The sequence below is a fragment of the Mesoplodon densirostris genome, chromosome 4, assembly GCF_025265405.1.
Source record: "Mesoplodon densirostris isolate mMesDen1 chromosome 4, mMesDen1 primary haplotype, whole genome shotgun sequence".
Classification (NCBI taxonomy): domain Eukaryota; kingdom Metazoa; phylum Chordata; class Mammalia; order Artiodactyla; family Ziphiidae; genus Mesoplodon; species Mesoplodon densirostris.
The window spans coordinates 85,670,653-85,694,053 of record NC_082664.1 but is presented as its reverse complement, the minus strand read 5'-3'; the positions used below and the strand labels follow the sequence as shown (position 1 = coordinate 85,694,053).

At 39.3% G+C, this 23,401-nt stretch overlaps 1 protein-coding gene across 1 annotated transcript in view; it reads right to left on the bottom strand.

The window, feature by feature from the left end:
- Window positions 1-1,030: 1,030 nt before the first annotated feature.
- BUB1B (BUB1 mitotic checkpoint serine/threonine kinase B) overlaps window positions 1,031-23,401 on the bottom strand; it is a 66,258-nt gene continuing 43,887 nt past the window's right edge. Inside the window, exons 15-23 of the mRNA XM_060096587.1 lie at window positions 22,936-23,210; window positions 12,568-12,701; window positions 12,135-12,275; window positions 11,676-11,776; window positions 9,218-9,367; window positions 7,446-7,588; window positions 3,930-4,101; window positions 3,037-3,143; window positions 1,031-1,584 (exon numbers count right to left, since the gene is read on the bottom strand). Coding sequence (XP_059952570.1) covers window positions 1,353-1,584; window positions 3,037-3,143; window positions 3,930-4,101; window positions 7,446-7,588; window positions 9,218-9,367; window positions 11,676-11,776; window positions 12,135-12,275; window positions 12,568-12,701; window positions 22,936-23,210 — 1,455 coding nt within the window. The 3' untranslated portion in view covers window positions 1,031-1,352. The remainder of the gene's footprint in view (window positions 1,585-3,036; window positions 3,144-3,929; window positions 4,102-7,445; window positions 7,589-9,217; window positions 9,368-11,675; window positions 11,777-12,134; window positions 12,276-12,567; window positions 12,702-22,935; window positions 23,211-23,401) is intronic.

Sequence of the window (23,401 nt, the reverse complement as noted above, 5' to 3'; positions counted from 1 at the left end):
GACTTTATGTGTCAAAGAGGTGGATTGAGAAATGAGGAGAGCAGCGGGGTAGATGGGTTCGATTACATAAAAGATACAGATTTATAATTTCATATCCTTAGTTGTACGAGAAACAAACATGAAAATGTTTGAAAAATCATATTTTGGTTAAGAGCAAAAAATTTCTAAGTTGCTTATCCTTCAGAGCCAAGTCATGTTTCAGTGCTTCAACTATATATGCTTAAATATTTTTAGCTGAGATATACTTAGAATCTTCTGCTTTCCAGCAATCTTAGAGCAGTAACAGTGACAACTAGAGTGAAAAAAAAAATCAGGCAACAGCATAGAGGCACATTTGGTAATTTTGATATTTTGATATGAAATAGTTAATTTTCGTTGCCCTTTTCTACTAATTTCCTTCCCTATACCCAAGACCTGGTGTAATTCATGCTTCTGTTTAGCAGTCTAATACTTCATTTAGACCTATTCTCTCCCAAATGATTCCATGCTTCAAAGTCATCTTTTTATTCTAAAATTCTGCCTCTTCAAATCTTCCAAACAACAAAATCTCCTTCTATTCCTTCATTAACTGTGCCCCCACCAAGTCATTTTGCATGTAACAGAATGGTAATTATTCCATTTCTGAAAGGTTGCTAAAGCCCATTCAAAACCTTTTCTTTTCTAACTTGCACAGCCCTAATCAAGAGACCAAGTAGCAGCAGCACTGCTAGATTATATAAGTAGACCAAGGGGCTTGGTGGATAAAAAATGAAAACATTAAAATATAATAAAAACAAATAGTTTTGCCCCTTGAAATTTAAGAAAATTTGGCCTTGTGGAAACCATTTTACCTGCTTTTCATTCTAGACCATTTAGTGGAAGGTCAGGAACACCTAAAGGAATGGTTGGCTATTCTGTCTCGTTACGATCCTATCATAACAGTTCCAAGTCTAGAATATATACATTTCCATGGTAAAGTAGCTCCTGTCTGCAAAATCAGGCCTTTATTACCTTAGTCAGCAAAAAGTAGATGAGATGTTAGAAGCACAAATTTAACAAATATTATTTTATTATTTACAAAATACCTAGTGATCATAAGGGTACAGGTCACAAATTACAAACAGGAAAAGCACAGGGAAAAGTTGAGACAAATGCATTAAATGACAACAAAGTACCCATTAATATGGAATCCATTTAGAATAAAACAGTTCTTTGTTAAAGTTAGACAAGGCCAAGAGGAGGTACCTTGTTGAGTAGAAAATGCCAGTTACCTAGAAATATACTTCTACCAAAAAGCAGAAAAGTGTTAGTAGTGTACCTTAATTAAATCATAGCATAGAGAGGTCCAGTGTTCCACAGTACCACCATTGGTTTTAGGCAGGAATCTGCGAGAGACTTGACTGCCTATCTTGCTGTAAGTGGAAAGCCCCAGGACTGATTAACTTCCCTACCTTCCATAAAGCTTTGTTCAGGTGACTTTGGAATGTGGTGTCAAACACCCCATTCATTTCTGCTGCAAGTTCCCTCAGAACAGACACTGTGGACTCATCACTGGCATTCAGAATCCGCACAAAGAATTTATTCCACAGTTCACCACCTTTTAGCCTAAAAATATATAAAACCATTTTCATCAAGATTAGGCATATAGGAGTTAGAATTCTTTCTGTGTTTAACTCAGTGGTACATTTATGCACCAACATGATTTAAGGTAATACCTAACTCTAGGGTTAGAGATCATTCAAGTAGTGTCCTTTGAAAACCCAAGGTGAAACTACAAAAAAAAAAAAAAAAAAAAAAAAAGAAGAAGAAAGACTACCATAGTGGGAAAAGCCATAATATAATGCACATAGAGGGAAAGAAAATCTTTCATCTGAATCTATAAATTTCCTCCATGTACTAAGATGCAGTATTTCTCTTCTACAAATAGAAGAAAGACAAATTTTGTCTCCTCTCTTCTAACTTTCCTAAAGTCTAGGTCATTAGAAAAAGACTACAGCTTCCTCCCTCCCCTCGCCCAGTGGTTTATTATCTTCACAACCTTCTCAGAATCCTAAGCTCAAGTGAAGAAACAACTGCTTAAGTCTATGATGTTTGCACCTTTTTTTCTTTTTAAAGATCAGAGAAGCTTCTATTATTGTATAAGGCAAGGCTGTTAGGCAATCCCACCTGACCCCACTTGTTTCTGTTTGTGTAAGACCCACCTAGGACCATAACCAACTGGAGATAACCTGAATCTATCCTATATGCCTTACATTATATTTCAAACCTATTTTGAAAGTACATGTTAGAGACAAATAAGACTGGCCAAATTCTGAATTAAATAAAGAAAAAAATACAATTCAATTGTTGGGAGGGGAAAATGGAGGTGAAGGGGTGTTAAATCTTCAACACTGATTTTTCTTTTAACCAAAGAATGTATCAGTAAGTGATAGATTGGTAAGCTTATTCTGCGAAGTTAATAGCTATGATAAGGTAAGGGAGAACATGGGATATTTAATAAGTATTATGAGCAGGCTTGAGGGAGTACTAAGGTTCTGAGACCAAGCAGCTGTTATTAAGAGAGCATTTACTTCCTCACCAAGGAGATTCAGTTCTCTGCTTTGGTTTCACCCATTCATTAAATAAATAATAGCCTAAAATTAGTATGTAATTTAGAAATTTAACTTTCTTCAAGAGATGCTTATTAACTTTTGAAAAAAGCTATTAAAAAGGGCCATAAGACTAACACCAACTGGTTAGAAAATTATTCTCATAAAATGTTTCTATTAAGCCTTCTAAATTGAGAGGCTTCCATACTCTAGTCATGGTTTATATGTCTATGATACATCTAGGTCCAGAATGATGTCCTGAAGTCCAAATAGCTTGATTCCCATTTTTAATTAACAATTCCTTTGTCCTGCACAAGGTGCTCCACTGATACTCTAATGAAAACTGGTTAAAATTAATGAAATCATGGCATTTGGACTAAGAAATCAAGGCTGTCAAAGCAGAGAGAGCACCCAAGATAAAGAGAGCATTATTTGGACAGGCAAAGACCCTGAAATCACCAGTACTTACTCAGAAATATTTTGGCTAAGTCTCCAGAGGGACCCATCCCAGAAGACCTGCAGGTGTTCCTTGAACAATAGTAAATGTGCTAAATCTGCTATACCAAACAGATCTACCTGAAATCACAAAAAGCACCATCAGCTAAAATCATTCTCTGCTACTATCATGGCAATTTATTTATGTAGGAAGTTGACAAGTATCATAGTGCTTAGCTAAGTTTATTTTATGACGTACATTTTAGTATACTGTTCCTTATCCTTACAGTAAAGAGAGAAACTCCCCAAAGAAGTGATCAGTAGAGCCAACTCTAGGAATTATCCTAGAACAAAAGATGACAAATATATCTGGACTGTCAAATTCAAATTTGTACACCTACTAAATTTGCATGGCCTCTAGCTGTGATCTAAATGTGTTCTAAATGACTAGTTCAGGGCTATGTACATATTCAATCAGCAAAATGCCATATATCCAGAGCTGAGTCAGAAGGGATTTCTGAATATAATGCCACCATATAAAACACTATATTTGTCCTAATGTCTTTTTTATATACATTATTTCATTTAATCCTCACAAGAATTCTGATGTAAACAGAGCTGATTATTATCTTTATTTTACAGAGAAGATCACAGAAAATGATTTACAAAAGACAACACAGGTAAGTGGTAGAAATGGCCCTGACACTTGGGTTACTGAGTTAGTCATGTGTCTGCACGTGTATGTGTAAATTCTTCAGTGTTGTGACAGAAAAGTGGTACATTTTACTTGAGTTGGTGATATTTGAAAACTAGGTCATCTGTTCCAGGAGAGACAATATCAGTAAACACTAGCTTTCATGGCTTATCTAGGTAAGAAAGAGATTAAGAAACCCTCTCCATATTTGCTCAAGCTTGTTTTACACTTACCTGGTAGGGAGAAGAACAGTTAGCCAGGATCTTTTGTCCTTCCAGGATCTGTACAGTCCGAAAGCCGCTGAGGTTAAAAACATCTAGCTGTGCCCTAAGGTCAACACTGTAGGAAAAGTCCACTATCTTCAAAGCTTGATTGTTCTTATTACAATCATAGGGATCGTGGATTCTAAGCCCAGATGTAAGAGAAGGAGATAATAAAAATAGGCCATGAAAGAAGCTGCATAGCTGGTCTTTAAAAAAAAAAAAAGAAAGAAAGAAAGAAAAAAAGGTACTGCAGGTGTGCCTTAGCTATGCCAATAGCTCCCTCCAGTGGTTAGTTATGAAAATGCACCTGTAAGAGCAGTGGCAGTATCCACCCAACTGGGGAATGTTAAGATGAATTTAGTGACCCAAGCTATACCTAAGCCACAGTGCATGGCCACCACAGAACATTTATCAAGTTTCCATATTATATAAACTAAATACTGGAAGTAGACTGCAGGCCTCTGTCTTGCACTGTATATATTAACATGTATAACAGCAATGATTTATACACTGACAAGAATTATGATGGAGGAAATTAAGCTTTGATAGATGTCACAGTCTTTCTTGTTTACTATTAGATTAGGCTTTCCGAGTGTCATTCAGATCCCTCCTTCCCAGAGTTTAACTGAAAACAACATAAGGCTGTTTTGTGGTAAAGTGATACCTTTACAAAATACTGTAAACCATCCTGTTTATATTAAATTAATACCATACTCTGTCTTCCTCTTATATGTAATTCCAATCCTGTTTCCTTACAAAAAAAAAAAAAAAAAAAAGAGGGCTTCCCTGGTGGCGCAGTGGTTGAGAGTCTGCCTGCCGATGCAGGGGACGCGGGTTCGTGCCCCAGTCCGGGAAGATCCCACATGCCGCGGAGCGGCTGGGCCCGTGAGCCATGGCCGCTGAGCCTGCGCATCCGGAGCCTGTGCTCCGCAACTGGAGAGGCCACAACAGTGAGAGGCCTGCGTACCGCAAAAAAAAAAAAAAAAAGAGAGAAAAGAACTTTATAGCACTAATTCACTATTGATTTTCCTCAGGCTTATCTATTCCACGTAATAAAGCTATTCTCCAAAGAGATATAGGAACTATTTATGTGAGGAAAAAATGGATTATTTTTGTGTTCCTTCTGTTTCTCTGCTTTCTCAGTTGGTTTTTTCAAATCCCTGATTGATATCAGTGACAGGTCTTATATTCCTAAATACAGGCTTTGATTAATCCTATCACATATACCTCCACAGCACAGAATGATCTATTTTACTTTAAAATTTATGATTCCTTACTACAACTTGTTTTTGGCCATCATAAAACTATAATTCCCAAATATTTTCAAAACTTGGGAGAGGTAGGAAAAATGTTTCTGAGAATAATAAAAAGAGGCAGGAAGGTCTCCTAGCTCTCTAATCATCCATTCACTGTTACCCTGGGCAAGACATTTCACTTTTCTGGATCTCATTTTACACACACACACACAATGTAGAAACTGCATTAAATGATTTCAAAAGGCTCTTTCACACAGACATAGAGAATAGACTTGAGGACATGGGGAGGGGGAAGGGTAAGCTGGGATGAAGTGAGAGAGTAACATTGACATATATACACTACCAAATGTAAAATGTAAAATAGATAGGTAGTGGGAAGCAGCCGCATAGCACAGGGAGATCAGCTCGCAGCTTTGCGACCACCTAGAGGGGTGGGATAAGGAGGGTGGGAGGGAGATGCAAGAGGGAGGGGATATGGGGATATATGAATACATGTAGCTGATTCACTTTGTTATACAGCAGAAACTAACACAACATTGTAAAGCAATTATACTCCAATAGAGATGCTAAAAAAAAAAAAGGCTCTTTCAATTCCTTGTGAATCTATATGAAATTTCCTATCAAATTTGAAAAGTTGTGACAAAGTAAAAGGCAATGTCTCTTCAACACTATGTGTTTTCCTGGAGTCCTCTAGTGACTGAGAGAAGGATATTTGAATACACAGCATACAAATGCCTAATCCCAAAAAGGCTTAGAAAATCTCTTTGCTTACAATTTCCATGAAAAGTCCTGAGAACTCTAGCACTATCCTCTGAAATTTCAGTGCTGTGAAATAGAACAAAAATAAAAACTATACCAGGGGTTCTCACATTTGGAAACATATGGGGAGATATCTGGTGATCACAATGGCTGGGGGATTGTAACTTGTGTTTGGGTGAGAGGTAGTTACGGGGAAATAGATATAAAACATCCTGACATGCTTGGACCAGACCTGCACAAAGAATTATCTCATCCAAAGTACCTGTGGTGCCCTGGATGAGAAATGCTGCTGTATTATGCCTGGGGAAGGCTTTAGGACTCTGCCATCTCAGGAAAGAAGGTAGGATGCTCTAGTTTTTTTGGTTATAATTGCAGAAATACATTGAAGGTTCTTTTAATTTCCATGCCAACTATGATTTAGAGTCTAATTCAGTTTCTTCTTACAGAATAAGTAGTCAGGAGAAATGTAAAGAATGATTCCAGCTTTTAGTGTACACCAATGACCTCAGAGAGAAAGTTAACTGCTTACCCAAGTCACAGGCTTAGGGCAGACAAAGCATCTTTAAACCAGACTGCTTCACTCAAATACCATGAGATCAATGCCCATTATTAGACGGGTGTGTTGGTCCTCTAGTCCTTTCCATAAAACAAAAATTGTTGAGTATCTTTGCCTTGTTTATGCCTCAATGTTGTCTGTATTTTCTCAGTTCTTAGTATTTGGGCTTCATTTCTTATTTCCTGCTCTGTGCTCACCCCTTGAACCTGATGGCTAAACTGGATTTAATTTGAACACTAAGCCCCTTTTCTCAGCATGGTTTGCATTTGTACTCTGGTTTTACCTACTTCTCTTGGCAATTACCTCAATTTGGTGTGACTTAAGCTTTGGTCTTTGAAACTGAGCAGCGCCTCAGTTTTGTTAGCATCCTTGCTAGCTCTGCACTGGCCCCACACAAAGAAAGACTAGACAATCTACTTCACATTTCCCCAAACATTCACATTTTACATCTCTTCTTTTTTTTTTTTTTTTTGCTGTACGCGGGCCTCTCACTGTTGTGGCCCCTCCCGTTGCGGAGCACAGGCTCCGTATGCGCAGGCTCAGCGGCCATGGCTCACGGGCCCAGCTGCTCCGCGGCATGTGGGATCTTCCCGGACCGGGGCACGAACCCGTTTCCCCTGCATCGGCAGGCGAACCCTCAACCACTGCGCCACCAGGGAAGCCCTACATCTCTTCTTGACAGGAATCATCACGATAGAGTTGTTAATTCTTTTTTTCTGAATTTTTTCCTCAACGTGTTTTTTTGTTTGAATTCTTTTAATCTATTCCCAGTGACTATTGACTTTTAGGTAGCAAATATTCTCTTAATGTACTGTGTTCATTAATATGGCATTTATCAAAAGGCAAAAGAGAATGGCAACTATCCATGTTTTACGACAAAGCTGATAGAATTATAAGAGAATGAAAAGGACCAACCTGTTTCTAAGAATCAGACTCCTTGGACTCAAGTCACCATGGACTATTTCTGCTTTGTGTAGTTTCTCCATCATTGTCAAGAGGTTATAAATAATCAACACTGTCATTTCATGGGTAATAAATTCACTGTTTTGAAGAAGATCCTGGAAATAGAAGGATAGAAAACTATTTCTTAATTTGGGGTGACTTATACTCAATACCTTGCTTACCGCTGCCCTGTACTCTTCCTTGTTGTTCTCTATTAGAATGTCGGCTCCTTTGTAGGTTGGGTTTTTGTCCCATTTTTAATAATGCTGCTCTCCAGTTAGATTGTTTATAAGGATTTAATGAAATAATGGATGAAAAGCATCAAGGGTGAGCCTGGCCCATAATAGGTGCTCTATAAATGGTAGTTTTAAAATACCATCATTCCAACCATTTTGGAGAATTTTTATTATCATCAAAATTGCAGCAAAACCATCACTATGTTGTACACCTGAAACTAATATAACATTGTCTATCAACTATACTTCAATTTAAAAAGAGAGGTGACAAATAAAAACCTCAGAAACACTAAACTAAAAAAAGGCAGTAAAACTTTCTTAAGAACATTCCAAAGAATAAAATGATATATTGTGGGGAGTTCCCTGGTGGCCTAGTGGTTAGGATTCTGGGCTTTCACTGCCAAGGGCCTGGGTTCAATCCCTGGTTGGGGTACTGAGATCCCGAGAGCCGTGTGGTGTGGCCAAAAAAGATATAATGTGTTTGGGTTCCAAAAATGATCCAGGAGGAAAGTATAGATAAGACAAGAGTGGCAAAAATAGACCTCTGGTTTCCATTCCTCACATAAGGAGCTTGGAAGTTACCACTGTCTTAACATGTAAAAAGCTGAGCCAACTGAAAAATCAACAACCTTTTAGGATCTGTAAGCATAGGGGGGCCCCACATTTTTGTGAACTTTACCTCTAGGAGCCAGACCAGGTTCTCACAGTAAATATCACAGAAAAATTCCCCTAGTGCTTCCAGCAGTGGGAAGGGAAAAAAGAACCATTTGAAATAGGCCACAGCACTCTGTTCTTTTTAACAAGGCCTGCCTTCAGGGGAAACTAGTTAACCAGAGCCTAACCTGCTGGGGCATTATCAGAGCCTACCTGACCTGGGGAAGGGAAATAAACAATTCCAGCCCACTCCAGCCACCTTGTCCTACCTAAGCCGGGTGGTGTGGGGTATGGGGGTAGGAAACTGAGAAACTTGTGAAGTTCACAGTCCAAAGGCATAGGCTCGCTGCAAAAGACGATGAATCATAGCACAGTACAACACCTTCCCTCCCCTCACACCTTATGATCATATTACTGAAGGCCTATTTACAGTAGTTCCTTTTACCCAGTACATCATGCCTGGCTATCAAGAAAAAATTACAAGGCATACCAAAAAGCAAAAAATGCAATTTGAACAAGCATCAGAACCAGATATGGCAGCGATGTTGGAATTATCAGACCAGGAATTTAAAACAAAAGTGGACATGAGCTGGTGATTGATGGTCACAGTTAGATGACCAGGTCATTACACAATTCTGTCTACTTTCATATGTTTGAAAATTGACATAATAAAAAGTTAAAGGAGGTTCTTGGTCAAAATAACTTGGAAAAAGAAAACAATGCTTTTAACTCATAATTTAATTGGTCTATTTCTAGAAGATTAACAGGAATTCTGTACTAAATTCCTTTGCTAAGTGGAGCACAAATCTCTCTACTTGAGGACTTTAAATGATATGTTTTCCTATTATTGCAAACCTGAAGGGTGAAGCAGTTTATATATTGGTGCCAAACAATACAGCCATCTTGGTATTGATAACAGATACACAAATTATCACACTCCTCATTCAAACGTTCCTTTAATTTGAAGTTGATATAAAAGTCCCATGGGACAGGTTGAGAAGATACCTGTAAGAAAATATATTTTAAAAATAAGAGTCATTAGAATCTATGGTTATCGTTGGCAGAATGAAAACATTCCCTCCAGCCCTTCCTATATCCCAACAGAAATAACAGTAACGGGATATTTTAAAAGGTAGAAATCTATAATAAAGGATGGAGCAGCAGGAAATTCTGAAAGCTGGAAAGAGAATAGTAAGAGGTAACAATCCACTTAACAGACCCAAGAAAGCTGATTCTAGCAATGGAGAAAGCTGAAAGCAACCATATTTATACTACAAGACCATCTCCCTGTAATATAAAACTGGTGGTACTAATTACCTATAGAAGTAAGGGTGAAGGTGGAGCTAAAACAGGAGTGGTTGAACTCCGTAAAGAGAACATCAGTCCCCAGATTCCCCTCCTGCTCCTGTAGCCCAGCCTAGCAACTGCCTCTCTCTCATTCTTGAAGACCAGAAGTTTATTTCTAGAGAATATAAAACAGAAGGGCTCTGGACTAGAGGACACCACGCATTGTTGAGGGTGGGAATACCATATGGAGAAGAGGAAAAAGTTTATTATACGTCAAATGTTAAGATGCATCTTCCTGCCCCTCTGCTCTCCAGACTAACTTCCCCATGCAGCTTTCAGGAGGCTAGCAGCCAGGATTACATGCTCTAGGCAGAAAACCAGAAGTTTTCTCTGAGGAATCTGATAAGCTCAAAAGACCCAAAGATTGAGGATTTTCCAACAAAATGACCAAGTGAGATCACTGTACAGTGAAGCCTACAGCTGTCAAGGTCCCACCATATAACAGAGCTTTCAAACTGGCTTTCTAGCAACCCACACTTAAATATGAAGAGACAGCCAAAGACTTGAAGAAAGCCTCTAATATGAAAGACACAGATCAAAACAGACAAAAGGAGGGCTTCCCTGTTGGCGCAGTGGTTGAGAGTCTGCCTGCCGATGCAGGGGACACGGGTTCGTGCCCCAGTCCGGGAAGATCCCACATGCCGCGGAGCGGCTGGGCCCGTGAGCCATGGCTGCAGAGCCTGCGCGTCCGGAGCCTGTGCTCCGCAACGGGAGAGGCCACAACAGTGAGAGGCCCGCGTACCGCAAAAAAAAAGAAAAAAAAAAAAAAAAAACAGACAAAAGGAAACAGATGATGCAGGGAGAAAAAAAAAATTAAAGTATCATTAATATACTCAGAGATAAGGAATATTTCATCTTTGAAATGAAGAACAGAATGCTACAAAGAAAGAACTCTTAAATACATGATAAAAGAAATGAAAAACCCAGTAAAAAGACTGGAAATAAAGTTGACAAAACATTCAGAAAGTAAAGCAAAAAGACAGAGAAAATAGGAGAAAAAAAGATAAGCTTTTTAAAGAATCTGTCCAGGAGACCCCAAATCCTAATAAAAGGAATTCTAGAATAAGAGAACAGAAAAGACTGGGGGGAAGAAATAATTTTTTCTTTGAAGATAATTTCTCAGAACTGAAGGAGTCTCCAGATTGAAATGGCCATCAAGTGCCTAGCATATGGGTGAAAATACACTTTTATCAAAGCATGTAATTGTGAAATTTCAGAATGCTGGGGACAAACATAAGATCCTACAAGGATCCAGAGAGAGGGGGAAAAAAAAAATCACACAGAGAATGGCAAAAGATTTTAAAAGCAAGGTTAGAAGCCAAAAGCTAATGGAGCTTATCTTCAAAATTCTAAAGAAAAAAAGTTTTGAACCTAGAATTCTAATATCCAGCCAACCTACCAATCAAATAAAGATGTGGAATAAGAAACTTTTTGACATGCAAGGTTTCAAAAAATTTACATCCTATGCATCCTTTCTCAGGAAGCTACTAAAATATGAGGACTTAAACCAAGAAAGAAGAAGAAAATGGGATCCAACGTAACTAGGCATTCAATATAAAAAAGAGGTCATGTGAATCCCTGGGATATTGGTGAATGGAAATTTCAAGGTAATATAGTGTGTGTGTGTGTGTGTGTGTGTGTGTGTGTGCGTGCGTGCACGTGTCAAGCCTAGAATGTAACTTGTCCAGACTGGAGTGAGCCAGAAAATTTCAGATGTCCTCAAAAAGATAGAAATTGATGTAACACCTGACATGTTTGGACACATTGAGAGATTTACACAATACCTTCTCATTTCTGATATCTCATCTTGGCATATAATGGTGAGTGATTTCTCTATGTATCACTGACTTTCCTATAAGGAAGCTTATAGACTATGAAAAGGATCTTATAGTACCATGGGGTCACAGTTACTACTTCAACCAACATTATTTACAAAGAAATTGAAATGACAGAGAATCAGTCCCACCTTTATTATGGTTAACTCTGCAGAGTTTCTTGGCGTCACCCAGAATAATTTGTAGTCTTCACATATCAGGTATTGTTGTTTAATGCAATAATCCTCATTATCTGTTGAGAAGGTTTGATTCCATTTCAAAATCACTGTGAATATGTATAGCCACCCCTAGCTTTTACTTCCTGGCTTAAGGGCTAAAGGCACTCACTTTATATTTGCCAGTTAGTAGCATCTAGAATACTTTTCAAAATCATTTGTTAAAAACTGAAAGAGGGGATAAAAAAATTGAAAGAGGGGAAGACAGAATTCCTATTGTTACTGGGACATGAACTTATCAATGTGTCAACTTCTATAATGTTGTTTCTTACATTCTAGAAATATTGATTGTACTTAAGCATCAAATTCAAGTACAAATAATCACTTATTTGTATACTGTCATACACAAAAGGCCATGCATTCAATGATACTTACCTAATTCAATTTCCTTCTCTATTTCCAAATTAGGCATTGGTCTATCTTCTACAATAAACTCTGTAGAGGTACTCAGCTCTGGTAGGGATTTTAGTAGTTGTCTGCGATACTGTGAACACCAGGGTGACTGAGTAGGGCTGTCTGGGGGAAAAAAATGTTGAAAAGTTATCCCAAAACTTAAAATGGGTATTATAACAGAGGAGGGGGAAAAAAAACCATGATCGCATGATCAATACTGCTAACCTAACAACACTCATCTATCTCAGGTCTTTATGGTACCGAATTCAGTTAGTACTCACTTATTCTAGAGATTTCACAATTTATGGCAACTTTTCTAGAGAAGAAATACTTATACCTCGGTTTGATCTGATAAATAAGTGTTCACTGGACATGGATATAGATATTTGTTTACAAATGGTATATATGAACCTACCTGCAGTCTCACTAGTGAGCTCCAGTTTCTCAGGAATTTGAAGACATTTGATGGAGGAGGTGCTTGTAACTGAGGCAGAAGATCCAGAGAACCCAGAGGAGTGTGTGGCTTCACGGCTGTCTTCAATAATTGGGCTGAAAGAACCACAGATGAGTCAATCCTCAAGGGGGTAATTTATATCAACTTATCTTTATTATACTTTTATTTGCTATTCAATAGTCTCAATTTTAAAGTCCATTATTTTCCTGAAAAAAAAAAGATTCATAATCAGAATCTAGGTTACTTTATCTACTCTGGTTGAAAAGCAATGCCAAGCATTAAATTTATGTTTTATTAACCTAATCTATAGGAAATGCCTTATTCTACGTCTATTCTAAACTGACTGAGAAAAACTAAGACACTAACTTCCTTCCTCTTTATCCATTCTTTGGACTTTTTAACTCTTCAATAAGCAAAGGTCAAGAAAGAAAAAGGGAAATTATTCAAGGTGAATACATGCTAGAAAATGTGAAAAAAGTTTGAAAATACAGTTTTAAAAGCACAAAATGGCAAATTAAAGAACATTCCTGGGCTTCCCTGGTGGCGCAGTGGTTAAGAATCTGCCTGCCAATGCAGGGGACACGGGATCGAGCCCTGGTCCAGGAAGATCCCACATGCCGCGGAGCAACTAAGTCCGTGCGCCACAACTACTGAGCCTGCACTCTAGAGCCTGCGAGCCACAACTACTGAACCCACGTGCCACAACTACTGAAGCCCATCCTGGAGCCTGTGCTCCGCAACAAGAGAAGCCACTGCAATGAGAAGCCACACATCGCAATGAAGAGTACCCCCACTCGCCACAACTAGAGAAAGCCCGCACACAGCAATGAAGACCCAATGCAGCCAAAAATAAATAAATAAAATAAAAAAATTTTAAAAAGCAGCTTGCTCCTTAAAAAGAAAAAAAAAAAAAAAAAAAGATTATTCCTAAAACTGGAATAAGTTTGTTTAAATCAGGTGGCTTTTAAATATGGGGAGATCACAAGCTTTAGTCCCTCTCTATGCCATTCCCCTCTCTTCTTTATTCATTTCCATCTCTCTATCAAAAGATACTTAAAAAAACATGTCTCCAGTGGAGTCAAGATGGCTACCAGGAGGACGCGAAATTCGTGTCTCCTCACAACTACGGCACCTACCAGGAACTGGTGGGGGACCACAGACATCTAAGGGGATGGGAGGAACCCCCAGCCACTGGGTAGGATGTGCGGCATGGGGGGAGTGAAGGGGGAAGAGAAGTGGATGGGGACCGGACTGGTGCCCCTGAGGGGCAGCTGGGGGAGGGTAAGGGATCCCACCCTGAAAGGGGGAAACTGGGGAACCATTAGGAGGGCAGAGGATCAAAAGGGAGCATGGCCAGGTTTCCCCTGCCCGCTTGGACCCCCAGGAACCTGCTGAGATCCTGGGCCTGATCCTCTGCCCACTGAGGCCCTCTCCACACGTGCGGGTCCTGAGGGAGTGGGAGGGAGGGAAGGGGGAGCAAAAGTAAAGGTCGGACTTCAGGGACCAGCACCCCTGAGGGGTGTCTGGGGGAGGAGGAGTTCCTACACCCAGCAGGACCCACCCATGGTTAGGGGTCCAGTGGCCCAGTGGGGGGCGGGTGGGGGACACCCTGGCAGAGACCGTGGGGGAGGGGCATGAAGAAACAGAAGGTAACATGGCCAGTGCCTTCCCTGTCCACTTAGGCACTGGGAAGCCTGTTGGACTCCAGGGCCTAATCCTCTGCCCTCAGAACCTCCCTCCTGCCCCGCAGAGCCCAAGCCCTGACCCTACACCCTCACTCAGGGCCCTACCTCCAAACTCCCGAACGCCACACTCTAGAGGTCCTTCTTTCCACGTGCTGCCTACCCCCTTCTGTGCAGGTCCTAAGCAGAGGACACGCCCCACGCCTGAACGTCGCCCACCTAGGCCCCACCCCATGCTCAAACGTCACCCCCATGCCCTAGGTCCTGCCCTACCCTAAACCCCACCCCCGCCTAAACTCCTCCCCCATAGTCAAGGCTTTTTTCCTTTTCTTTTCTCCTCTTTTAGACTGGGTTCTGTTTTACCTTGTTGATTCACTGTTGTTGATTCTTTTATATTTTTATTTTTCCTAATAAACCTTTTATTATTCTAATTTTATTTTATTCTTTATACTTTGTTAGTGATCTCTCCTTTTGGCTTCTTCCCCACCCCACCCCACCCCTTTTTTCCTTTTTTTCTGCTGCGGTTTTATTTTACCTTGTTGCAGTTGCTTCAATTATAGTTTATTTTTCCTAATATATTTTTTATCTTTCTAATTTTATTTTTTTTTTCTTTGATATTGTACTGCTCCTTCTTTTCTTTCTTTCTTCCTTTTTTTTTTTTTACCGTGCCACAAAGCTTGCGGGATCTTGGTTCCCAGGCTGGAGGTCGGGCCTGAGCTCCTGTGATGGGAGCTCCGAGTCCAAACCACTGGACTAACAGAGAACCTTAGACCCCAGGGAATATCAATGGGAGTGAGGCCTCCTGGAGGCACCAACGCCTGGATCTATCCAACTGCCTGAAAACTTCAGTGCTGGATGCCTCAGGCCAAACGACCAGTAAGACAGGAATACAACACCACTCATCAAAAAAAAAAAGAAAAAGAAAGGACAAAATAACTTGTTACAGACGAAGGAGCAAGGTAAAAACCTACAAGACCAAATTAATGAAGACAAAATATGCAACCTACCGGAAAAAGAATTCACAGTAATGATAGTAAAGATGATCCAAAACCTCGGAAACAGAATGGAGAAAATACAAGAAACATTTAACAAGGATCTAGACGAACTAAAGAGCAAACAAACAGTGATAAACAACACAACTACTGAAATTAAAAATACTCTAGAAGGAATCAATAACAGAATAACTGAGACAGAAGAATGGATAAGTGAGCTGCAAGATAAAATGGTAGAAATAACTGCCAGGGAGCAGAATAAAGAAAAAAGAATGAAAAGAATTGAGGACACTCTCAGAGACTCTGGGACAACATTAAACACAGCAACATTCGAATTATAGGGGTCCCAGAAAAAGAAGAGAAAAAGAAAGGGTCTGAGAAAATATTTGAAGAGATTATAGTTGAAAACTTCCCTATCATGGGAAAGGAAATAGTCAATCAAGTCCAGGAAGCACAGAGAGTACCATACCGGATAAACCCAAAGAGAAACACGCTGAGACATATATTAATCAAACTATCAAAAATTAAATAAAAAGAAAAAATACTGAAAGCAGCAAGGGAAAAGCAACAAATAACATATAAAGGAATCCCCATACGTTAACAGCTGGTTTTTCAGCAGAAACACTGCAAGCCAGAAGCGAATGGAAGGACATATTTAAAGTGATAAAAGGGAAAAACCTACAATCAAGATTACTCTACCCAGAAAGGACCTCATTCAGATTTGACAGAGAATTTAAAACATTTACAGACAAGCAAAAGTTAAGAGAATTCAGCACCACCAAACCAGCTTTACAAAAAATGCTAAAGGAACTTCTCTAGGAAGGAAACGCAAGAGAATGAAAAGACCTACAATAACAAACCCAACAATTAAGAAACTGGTCAAAGGAACATACATATCGATAATTACCTTAAATGTAAATGGGTTAAATGCTCCAACCAAAAGACACAGACTGGCTGAATGAATACAAAAACAAGACCCGTACATATGCTGCCTACAAGAGACCCACTTCAGACCTAGGGACACATACAGACTGAAAGTGAGGGGATGGAAAAAGATATTCCATGCAAACGGAAATCAAAAGAAAGCTGGAGTAGCAATTCTCATATCAGACAAAATAGACTTTAAAATAAAGACTATTACAAGAGACAAAGAAGGACACTACATAATGATCAAGGGATCAATCCAAGAAGAAGATATAACAATTGTAAATATTTATGCACCCAACATAGGAGCACCTCAATACAGAAGGCAAATGCTAACAGCCACAAAAGGGGAAATCGACAGTAACACAATAATAGTAGGGGACATTAACACCCCACTTTCACCCACAGACAGATCATCCAAAATGAAAATAAATAAGGAAACACAAGCTTTAAATGACACATTAAACAAGATGGATTTAATTGATATTTATAGGACATGCCATCCAAAAACAACAGAAATGCTCAAGTGCTCATGGAACATTCTCCAGGACAGACCATATCTTGGGTCACAAATCAAGCCTTGGTAAATTTAAGAAAACTGAAATCATATCAAGTATCTTTTCCGACCACAACGTTATGAGACTAGATATTAATTACAGGAAAAAAACTGTAAGAAATACAAACACATGGAGGCTAAACAATACACTACTAAATAACCAAGAGATCACTGAAGAAATCAAAGAGGAAATCAAAAAATACCTAGAAGCAAATGACAATGAAAACATGACAACCCAAAACCTATGGGATGCAGCAAAAGCACTTCTAAGAGGGAAATTTATAGCAATACAATCCTACCTCAAGAAACAAGAAAAATCTCAATTAAACAACCTAATCTTACACCTAAAGCAATTAGAGAAAGAAGAGCAAAAAAACCCCAATGTTAGCAGAAGGAAAGAAATCATGAAGACCAGATCTGAAATAAATGAAAAAGAAATGAAAGAAACAATAGGAAAGATTAATAAAACTAAAAGCTGGTTCTTTGAGAAGATAAAATCGATAAACCATTAGCCAGACTCATCAAGAAAAAAAGGGAGAAGACTCAAATCAATAGAATTAGAAATGAAAAAGAAGTAACAAATGACAATGCAAAAATACAAAGGATCATGAGATATTACTACAAGCAACTCTATGACAATAAAATGGACAACCTGGAAGAAATGGACAAATTCTTAGAAAAGCACAACCTCCTGAGACTGAACCAGGAAGAAATAGGAAATATAAACAGACCAATCACAAGCACTGAAATTGAAACTGTGATTTTAAATCTTCCAACAAACAAAAGCCCAGGACCAGATGGCTTCACAGGCGAATTCTATCAAACATTTAGAGAAGAGCTAACACCTACCCTTCTCAAACTCTTCCAAAATATAGCAGAGGGAGGAACACTACCAAACTCATTCTATGAGGCCACCAGCACCCTGATACCAAAACCAAACAAAGATGTCACAATAAAAGAAAATTACAGGCCAATATCTCTGATGAACATAGATGCAAAACTCCTCAACAGAATACTAGCAAACAGAATCCAACAGCACATTAGAAGGATCATACACCATGATCAAGTGGGGTTTATCCCAGGAATGCAAGGATTCTTCAATATACGCAAATCAATCAATGTGATACAACATATTAATAAACTGAAGGAGAAAAACCACATGATAATCTCAACAGATGCAGAAAAAGCTTTTGACAAAATTCAACACCCATTTATGATAAAAACTCTCCAGAAAGTAGGCATAGAGGGAACCTACCTCTACACAATAAAGGCCATATATGACAAACCCACAGCCAACATTGTCCTCAATGGTGAAAAACTGAAACCATTTCCACTAAGATCAGGAACAAGACAAGGATGTCCACTCTCACAACTCTTATTCAACATAGTTTTGGAAGTTTTAGCCACAGCAATCAGAGAAGAAAAGGAAATAAAAGGAATTCAAATTGGAAAAGAAGAAGTAAAGCTGTCACTGTTTGCAGATGACATGATACTATACATAGAGAATCCTAAAGATGCTACCAGAAAACTACTAGAGCTAATCAATGAATCTGGTAAAGTAGCAGGATACAAAATTAATGCACAGAAATCTCTGGCATTCCTGTACACTAATGATGAAAAATCTGAAAATGAAATCAAGAAAACACTCCCATTTACCATTGCAACAAAAAGAATAAAATATCTAGGAATAAACCTACCTAAGGAGACAAAAGACCTGTATGCAGACCGCCTGGAGGGGAGGGATGGGGAGGGTGGGAGGGAGGGAGATGCATGAGGGAGGGGATGTGGGAACAGATGTATATGTATGACTGATTCACTTTGTTATAAAGCAGAAACTAATAAAAAAAATAGAAAAAAAAAAGACCTGTATGCAGAAAATTATAAGACACTGATGAAAGAAATTAAAGATGATACAAATAGATGGAGAGATATACCATGCTCCTGGATTGGAAGAATCAATATTGTGAAAATGACTCTACTACCCAAAGCAATCTACAGATTCAATGCAATCCCTATCAAACTACCACTGGCATTTTTCACAGAACTAGAACAAAAAATATCAAAATTTGTTTGGAGAAACAAAAGACCCCGAATAGCTAAAGCAATCTTGAGAACGAAAAACGGAGCTGGAGGAATCAGGCTCCCTGACTTCAGACTATACTACAAAGCTACAGTAATCAAGACAGTGTGGTACTGTCAAAAAACAGAAAGATAGGGCCTCCCTGGTGGCGCAGTGGTTGAGAGTCCGCCTGCCGATGCAGGGGATACGGGTTCGTGCCCCGGTCTGGGAGGATCCCATATGCCGCGGAGCGGCTGGGCCCGTGAGCCATGGCCTCTGGGCCTGCGCATCCGGAGCCTGTGCTCCGCAACGGGAGAAGCCACAACAGTGAGAGGCCCGCATACCGCAAAAAAGAAAAAAAAAAAAAAAAAAAAAAAAAAACAGAAAGATAGATCAATGGAACGGGATAGAAAGCCCAGAGATAAACCCACGCACATATGGTCAACTTATCTTTGATAAAGGAGGCAAGAATGTACAGTGGAGAAAGGACAGCCTCTTCAATAAGTGGTGCTGGGAAAACTGGACAGGGACATATAAAAGTATGAGATTAGATCATTCCCTAACACCATACACAAAAATAAACTCAAAATGGATTAAAGACCTAAATGTAAGGCCAGAAACTATCAAACTCTTAGAGGAAAACATAGGCAGAACACTCTATGACATAAATCACAGTAAGATCCTTTTGGACCCACCTCCTAGAGAAATGGAACTAAAAACAAAGATAAACAAATGGGACCTAATGAAACTTCAAAGCTTTTGCACAGCAAAGGAAACCATAAAGAAGACCAAAAGACAACCCTCAGAATGGGAGAAAATATTTGCAAATGAAGCAACTGACAAAGGATTAATCTCCAAAATTTATAAACAGCTCATGCAGCTCAATAGCAAAAAAACAAACAACCCAATCCAAAAATGGGCAGAAGACTTAAATAGGCATTTCTCCAAAGAAGATATACAGACTGCCAACAAACACATGAAAGAATGCTCAACATCATTAATCATTAGAGAAATGCAAATCAAAAGTACAATGAGATATCATCTCACACCAGTCAGAATGGCCATCATCAAGAAATCTAGAAACAATAAATGCTGGAGAGGGTGTGGAGAAAAGGAACACTCTTGCCCTGCTGGTGGGAATGTGAATTGGTACAGCCACTATGGAGAACAGTATGGAGGTTCCTTAAAAAACTAAAAATAGAACTACCATATGACCCAGCAATCCCACTACTAGGCATATACCCTGAGAAAGCCATAATTCAAAAAGAGACATGTACCAAAATGTTCATTGCAGCTCTATTCACAATAGCCCGGAGCTGGAAACATCCTAAGTGTCCATCATCGGATGAATGGATAAAGAAGATGTGGCACATATATACAATGGAATATTACTCAGCCATAAAAAGAAATGAAATTGAGCTATTTGTAATGAGGTGGATAGACCTAGAGTCTGTCATACAGAGTGAAGTAAGTCAGAAAGAGAAAGACAAATACCGTATGCTAACACATATATATGGAATTAAAAAAAAATGTCATGAAGAACCTAGGGGTAAAACGGGAATAAAGACACAGACCTACTTGAGAATGGACTTGAGGATATGGGGAGGGGGAAGGGTAAGCTGTGACAAAGCAAAAGAGAGGCATGGACATATATACACTACGAAACGTAAGGTAGATAGATAGTGGGAAGCAGCCGCAGAGCACAGGGAGATCAGCTCGGTGCTTTGTGACCGCCTGGAGGGGTGGGATGGGGAGGGTGGGAGGGAGGGAGATGCATGAGGGAAGGGATGTGGGAACAGATGTATATGTATGACTGATTCACTTTGTTATAAAGCAGAAACTAATAAAAAAAAAAACAGAAAACATAGTTTTGGAAGTTTTAGCCACAGCAATCAGAGAAGAAAAAGAAGTAACAGGAATCCAAATAGCCAAAACAATCTTGCAAAAGAAAAACAGAGCTGGAGGAATCAGGCTCGCTGACTTCAGACTATACTACAAATCTACAGTGATCAAGACAGTATGGTACTGGCACAAAAACAGAAATATAGATCAATGGAACAGGATAGAAAGCCCAGAGATAAACCCACGCACATATGGTCATCTTATCTTTTTTTTTTTTTTTTTTTTTTTGCGGTACATGGGCCTCTCACTGTTGTGACCTCTCCCCTTGCGGAGCACAGGCTCTGGATGCGCAGGCTCACGGGCCCAGCTGCTCCGTGGCATTTGGGATCTTCCCGGACTGGGGCATGAACCCATGTCCCCTGCATTGGCAGGCGGACTCTCAACCACTGCGCCACCAGGGAAGCCCTGGTCACCTTATCTTTGATAAAGGAGGCAGGAATGTACATTGGAGAAAAGACAGCCTCTTCAATAAGTGGTGCTGGGAAAACTGGACAGCTACATGTAAAAGAATGAAATTAGAACACTTCCTAACACCATACACAAAAATAAACTCAAAATGGATTAAAGACCTAAATGTAAGGCCAGGCACTATAAAACTCATAGAGGAAAACATAGGCAGAACACTCTATGACATACATCACAGCAAGATCCTTTTTGACCCACCTCCTAGAGAAATGGAAATAAGAACAAAAATAAACAAGTGGGACCTAATGAAACTTCAAAGCTTTTGCACAGCAAAGGAAACCATAAACAAGACGAAAAGACAACCCTCAGAATGGGAGAAAATATTTGCAAACAAAGCAACTGACAAAGGATTAATCTCCAAAACATACAAGCAGCACATGCAGCTTAATATCAAAAAAAGAAACAACCCAATTCAAAAATGCACAGAAGACCTAAATAGACATTTCTCCAAAGAAGATATACAGAATGCCCACAAACACATGAAAACATGCTCAACATCACTAGTCATTAGAGAAATGCAAACCAAAACTACAATGAAGTATCACCTCACACTGGTCCGAATGGCTATCATCAAAAAATCTACAAACAGTAAATGCTGGAGAGGGTGTGGAGAAATGGGAACCCTCTTGCACTGTGGGTGGGAATGTAAATTGATACAGCCACTATGGAGAACAGTATGGAGGTTCCTTAAAAAACTAAAAACAGAACTACCATATGACCCAGCAATCTCACTATTGGGCATATACCCTGAGAAAACCATAATTCAAAAAGAGTCATGTACCACAATGTTCAATGTAGCACTATTTACAATAGCCAGGACATGGAAGCAACCTAAGTGTCCACTGACAGATGAATGGATAAAGAAGATGTGGCACATATATACAATGGAATATTACTCAGTCATAAAAAGAAATGAAATTGAGTTATTTGTAGTGAGGTGGATGGACCTAGAGTCTGTCATACAGAGTGCTGCAAGTCAGAAAGAGAAAAATAGATACTGTACACTAACATATATATATGGAATCTAGAAAAAAAAAAAGGTTCTGATGAACCTAGGGGCAGGACAGGAACAAAGTCACAGATGTGGAGAGTGGACTTGGGGACATGGAGAGGGGGAAGGGTGGGCTGGGATGAAGTGCGAGATTAGCACTGACACGTATACACTACCTAATGTAAAATAGATAGCTAGTGGGAAGTAGCTTCATGGCACAGGGCGATCAGCTCAGTGTTCTGCGACCACCTGGAGCGGTGGGATGGGGAGGGTGGGACGGAGATGCAGGAGGGAGGGGATATGGGGATATATGTGTGCATGTAGTTGAGTCACTTTGTTGTACAGCAGAAACTAACACAACACTGTAAAGCAATTATACTCCAACAAAGATGTTAAAAAAAAACAAAAACATGTCTCTAATTGCCTATTTGAAATTAGCATCAACCTACTCTACCATTATTTTAAGCTCAATATTAAAGGAAAAATAAATGCCTCGTCTCTATCAATCAGGTACACTTTGCTGAGTTTTCTCAAAGATACCATAACCAGCAAAATTTACTTTTAACCCTTAGAATCAAATCAGTTACTAAATCCCATTAACACTTTATCTGGAGGAGCCCAGCTGTCAGGTAAAGCACTTAGCACAGTACCCAGCAGGTAGTAAAAGCTTCATAATTGATTGCTATAACTGACAAGCACACACAGAATAAGGAAGCCCTCAAACAACCTGATTTGTACAACCTATAATCACCAGTCACCTCAGCTTCTTGATGCTGAGAGTTGGATTGTAGATAGTGCCAGAAGCAGTTTGCTGGTCCTCAGAAGTCTTCACATCTAGGTCCTCTTCCTGCAACAGTCTCTCAGGATCAGAAGGGAGATCCTTCAAGGATATTATCTCATGAAAAGGAGTGGATGCAAAACGAGCTGCTCTAGCGAAGTCACAAGTGTCTTCTGGGTTAGGACCAATAGTTACATTCCTGAAACCTGTGATAATAGCATCCTCACTCAAGGGCTCAATTCCTGTAAATTCATCCTGAAAAACCACAAAAAACTTGGCTCAAACATTTCAGTGAGCATATGAATGGCCTATCTTTTTTAGTGAAAGAGATACATATTAGATAAGTGATTTTTAACACAGGGTGCAAAAGTATCATATCAGAATCTCTAGAGAAAGACAAATTTAAAAAGCACATCATTACATTTGAGGAAAAAGGTTTTGTATTA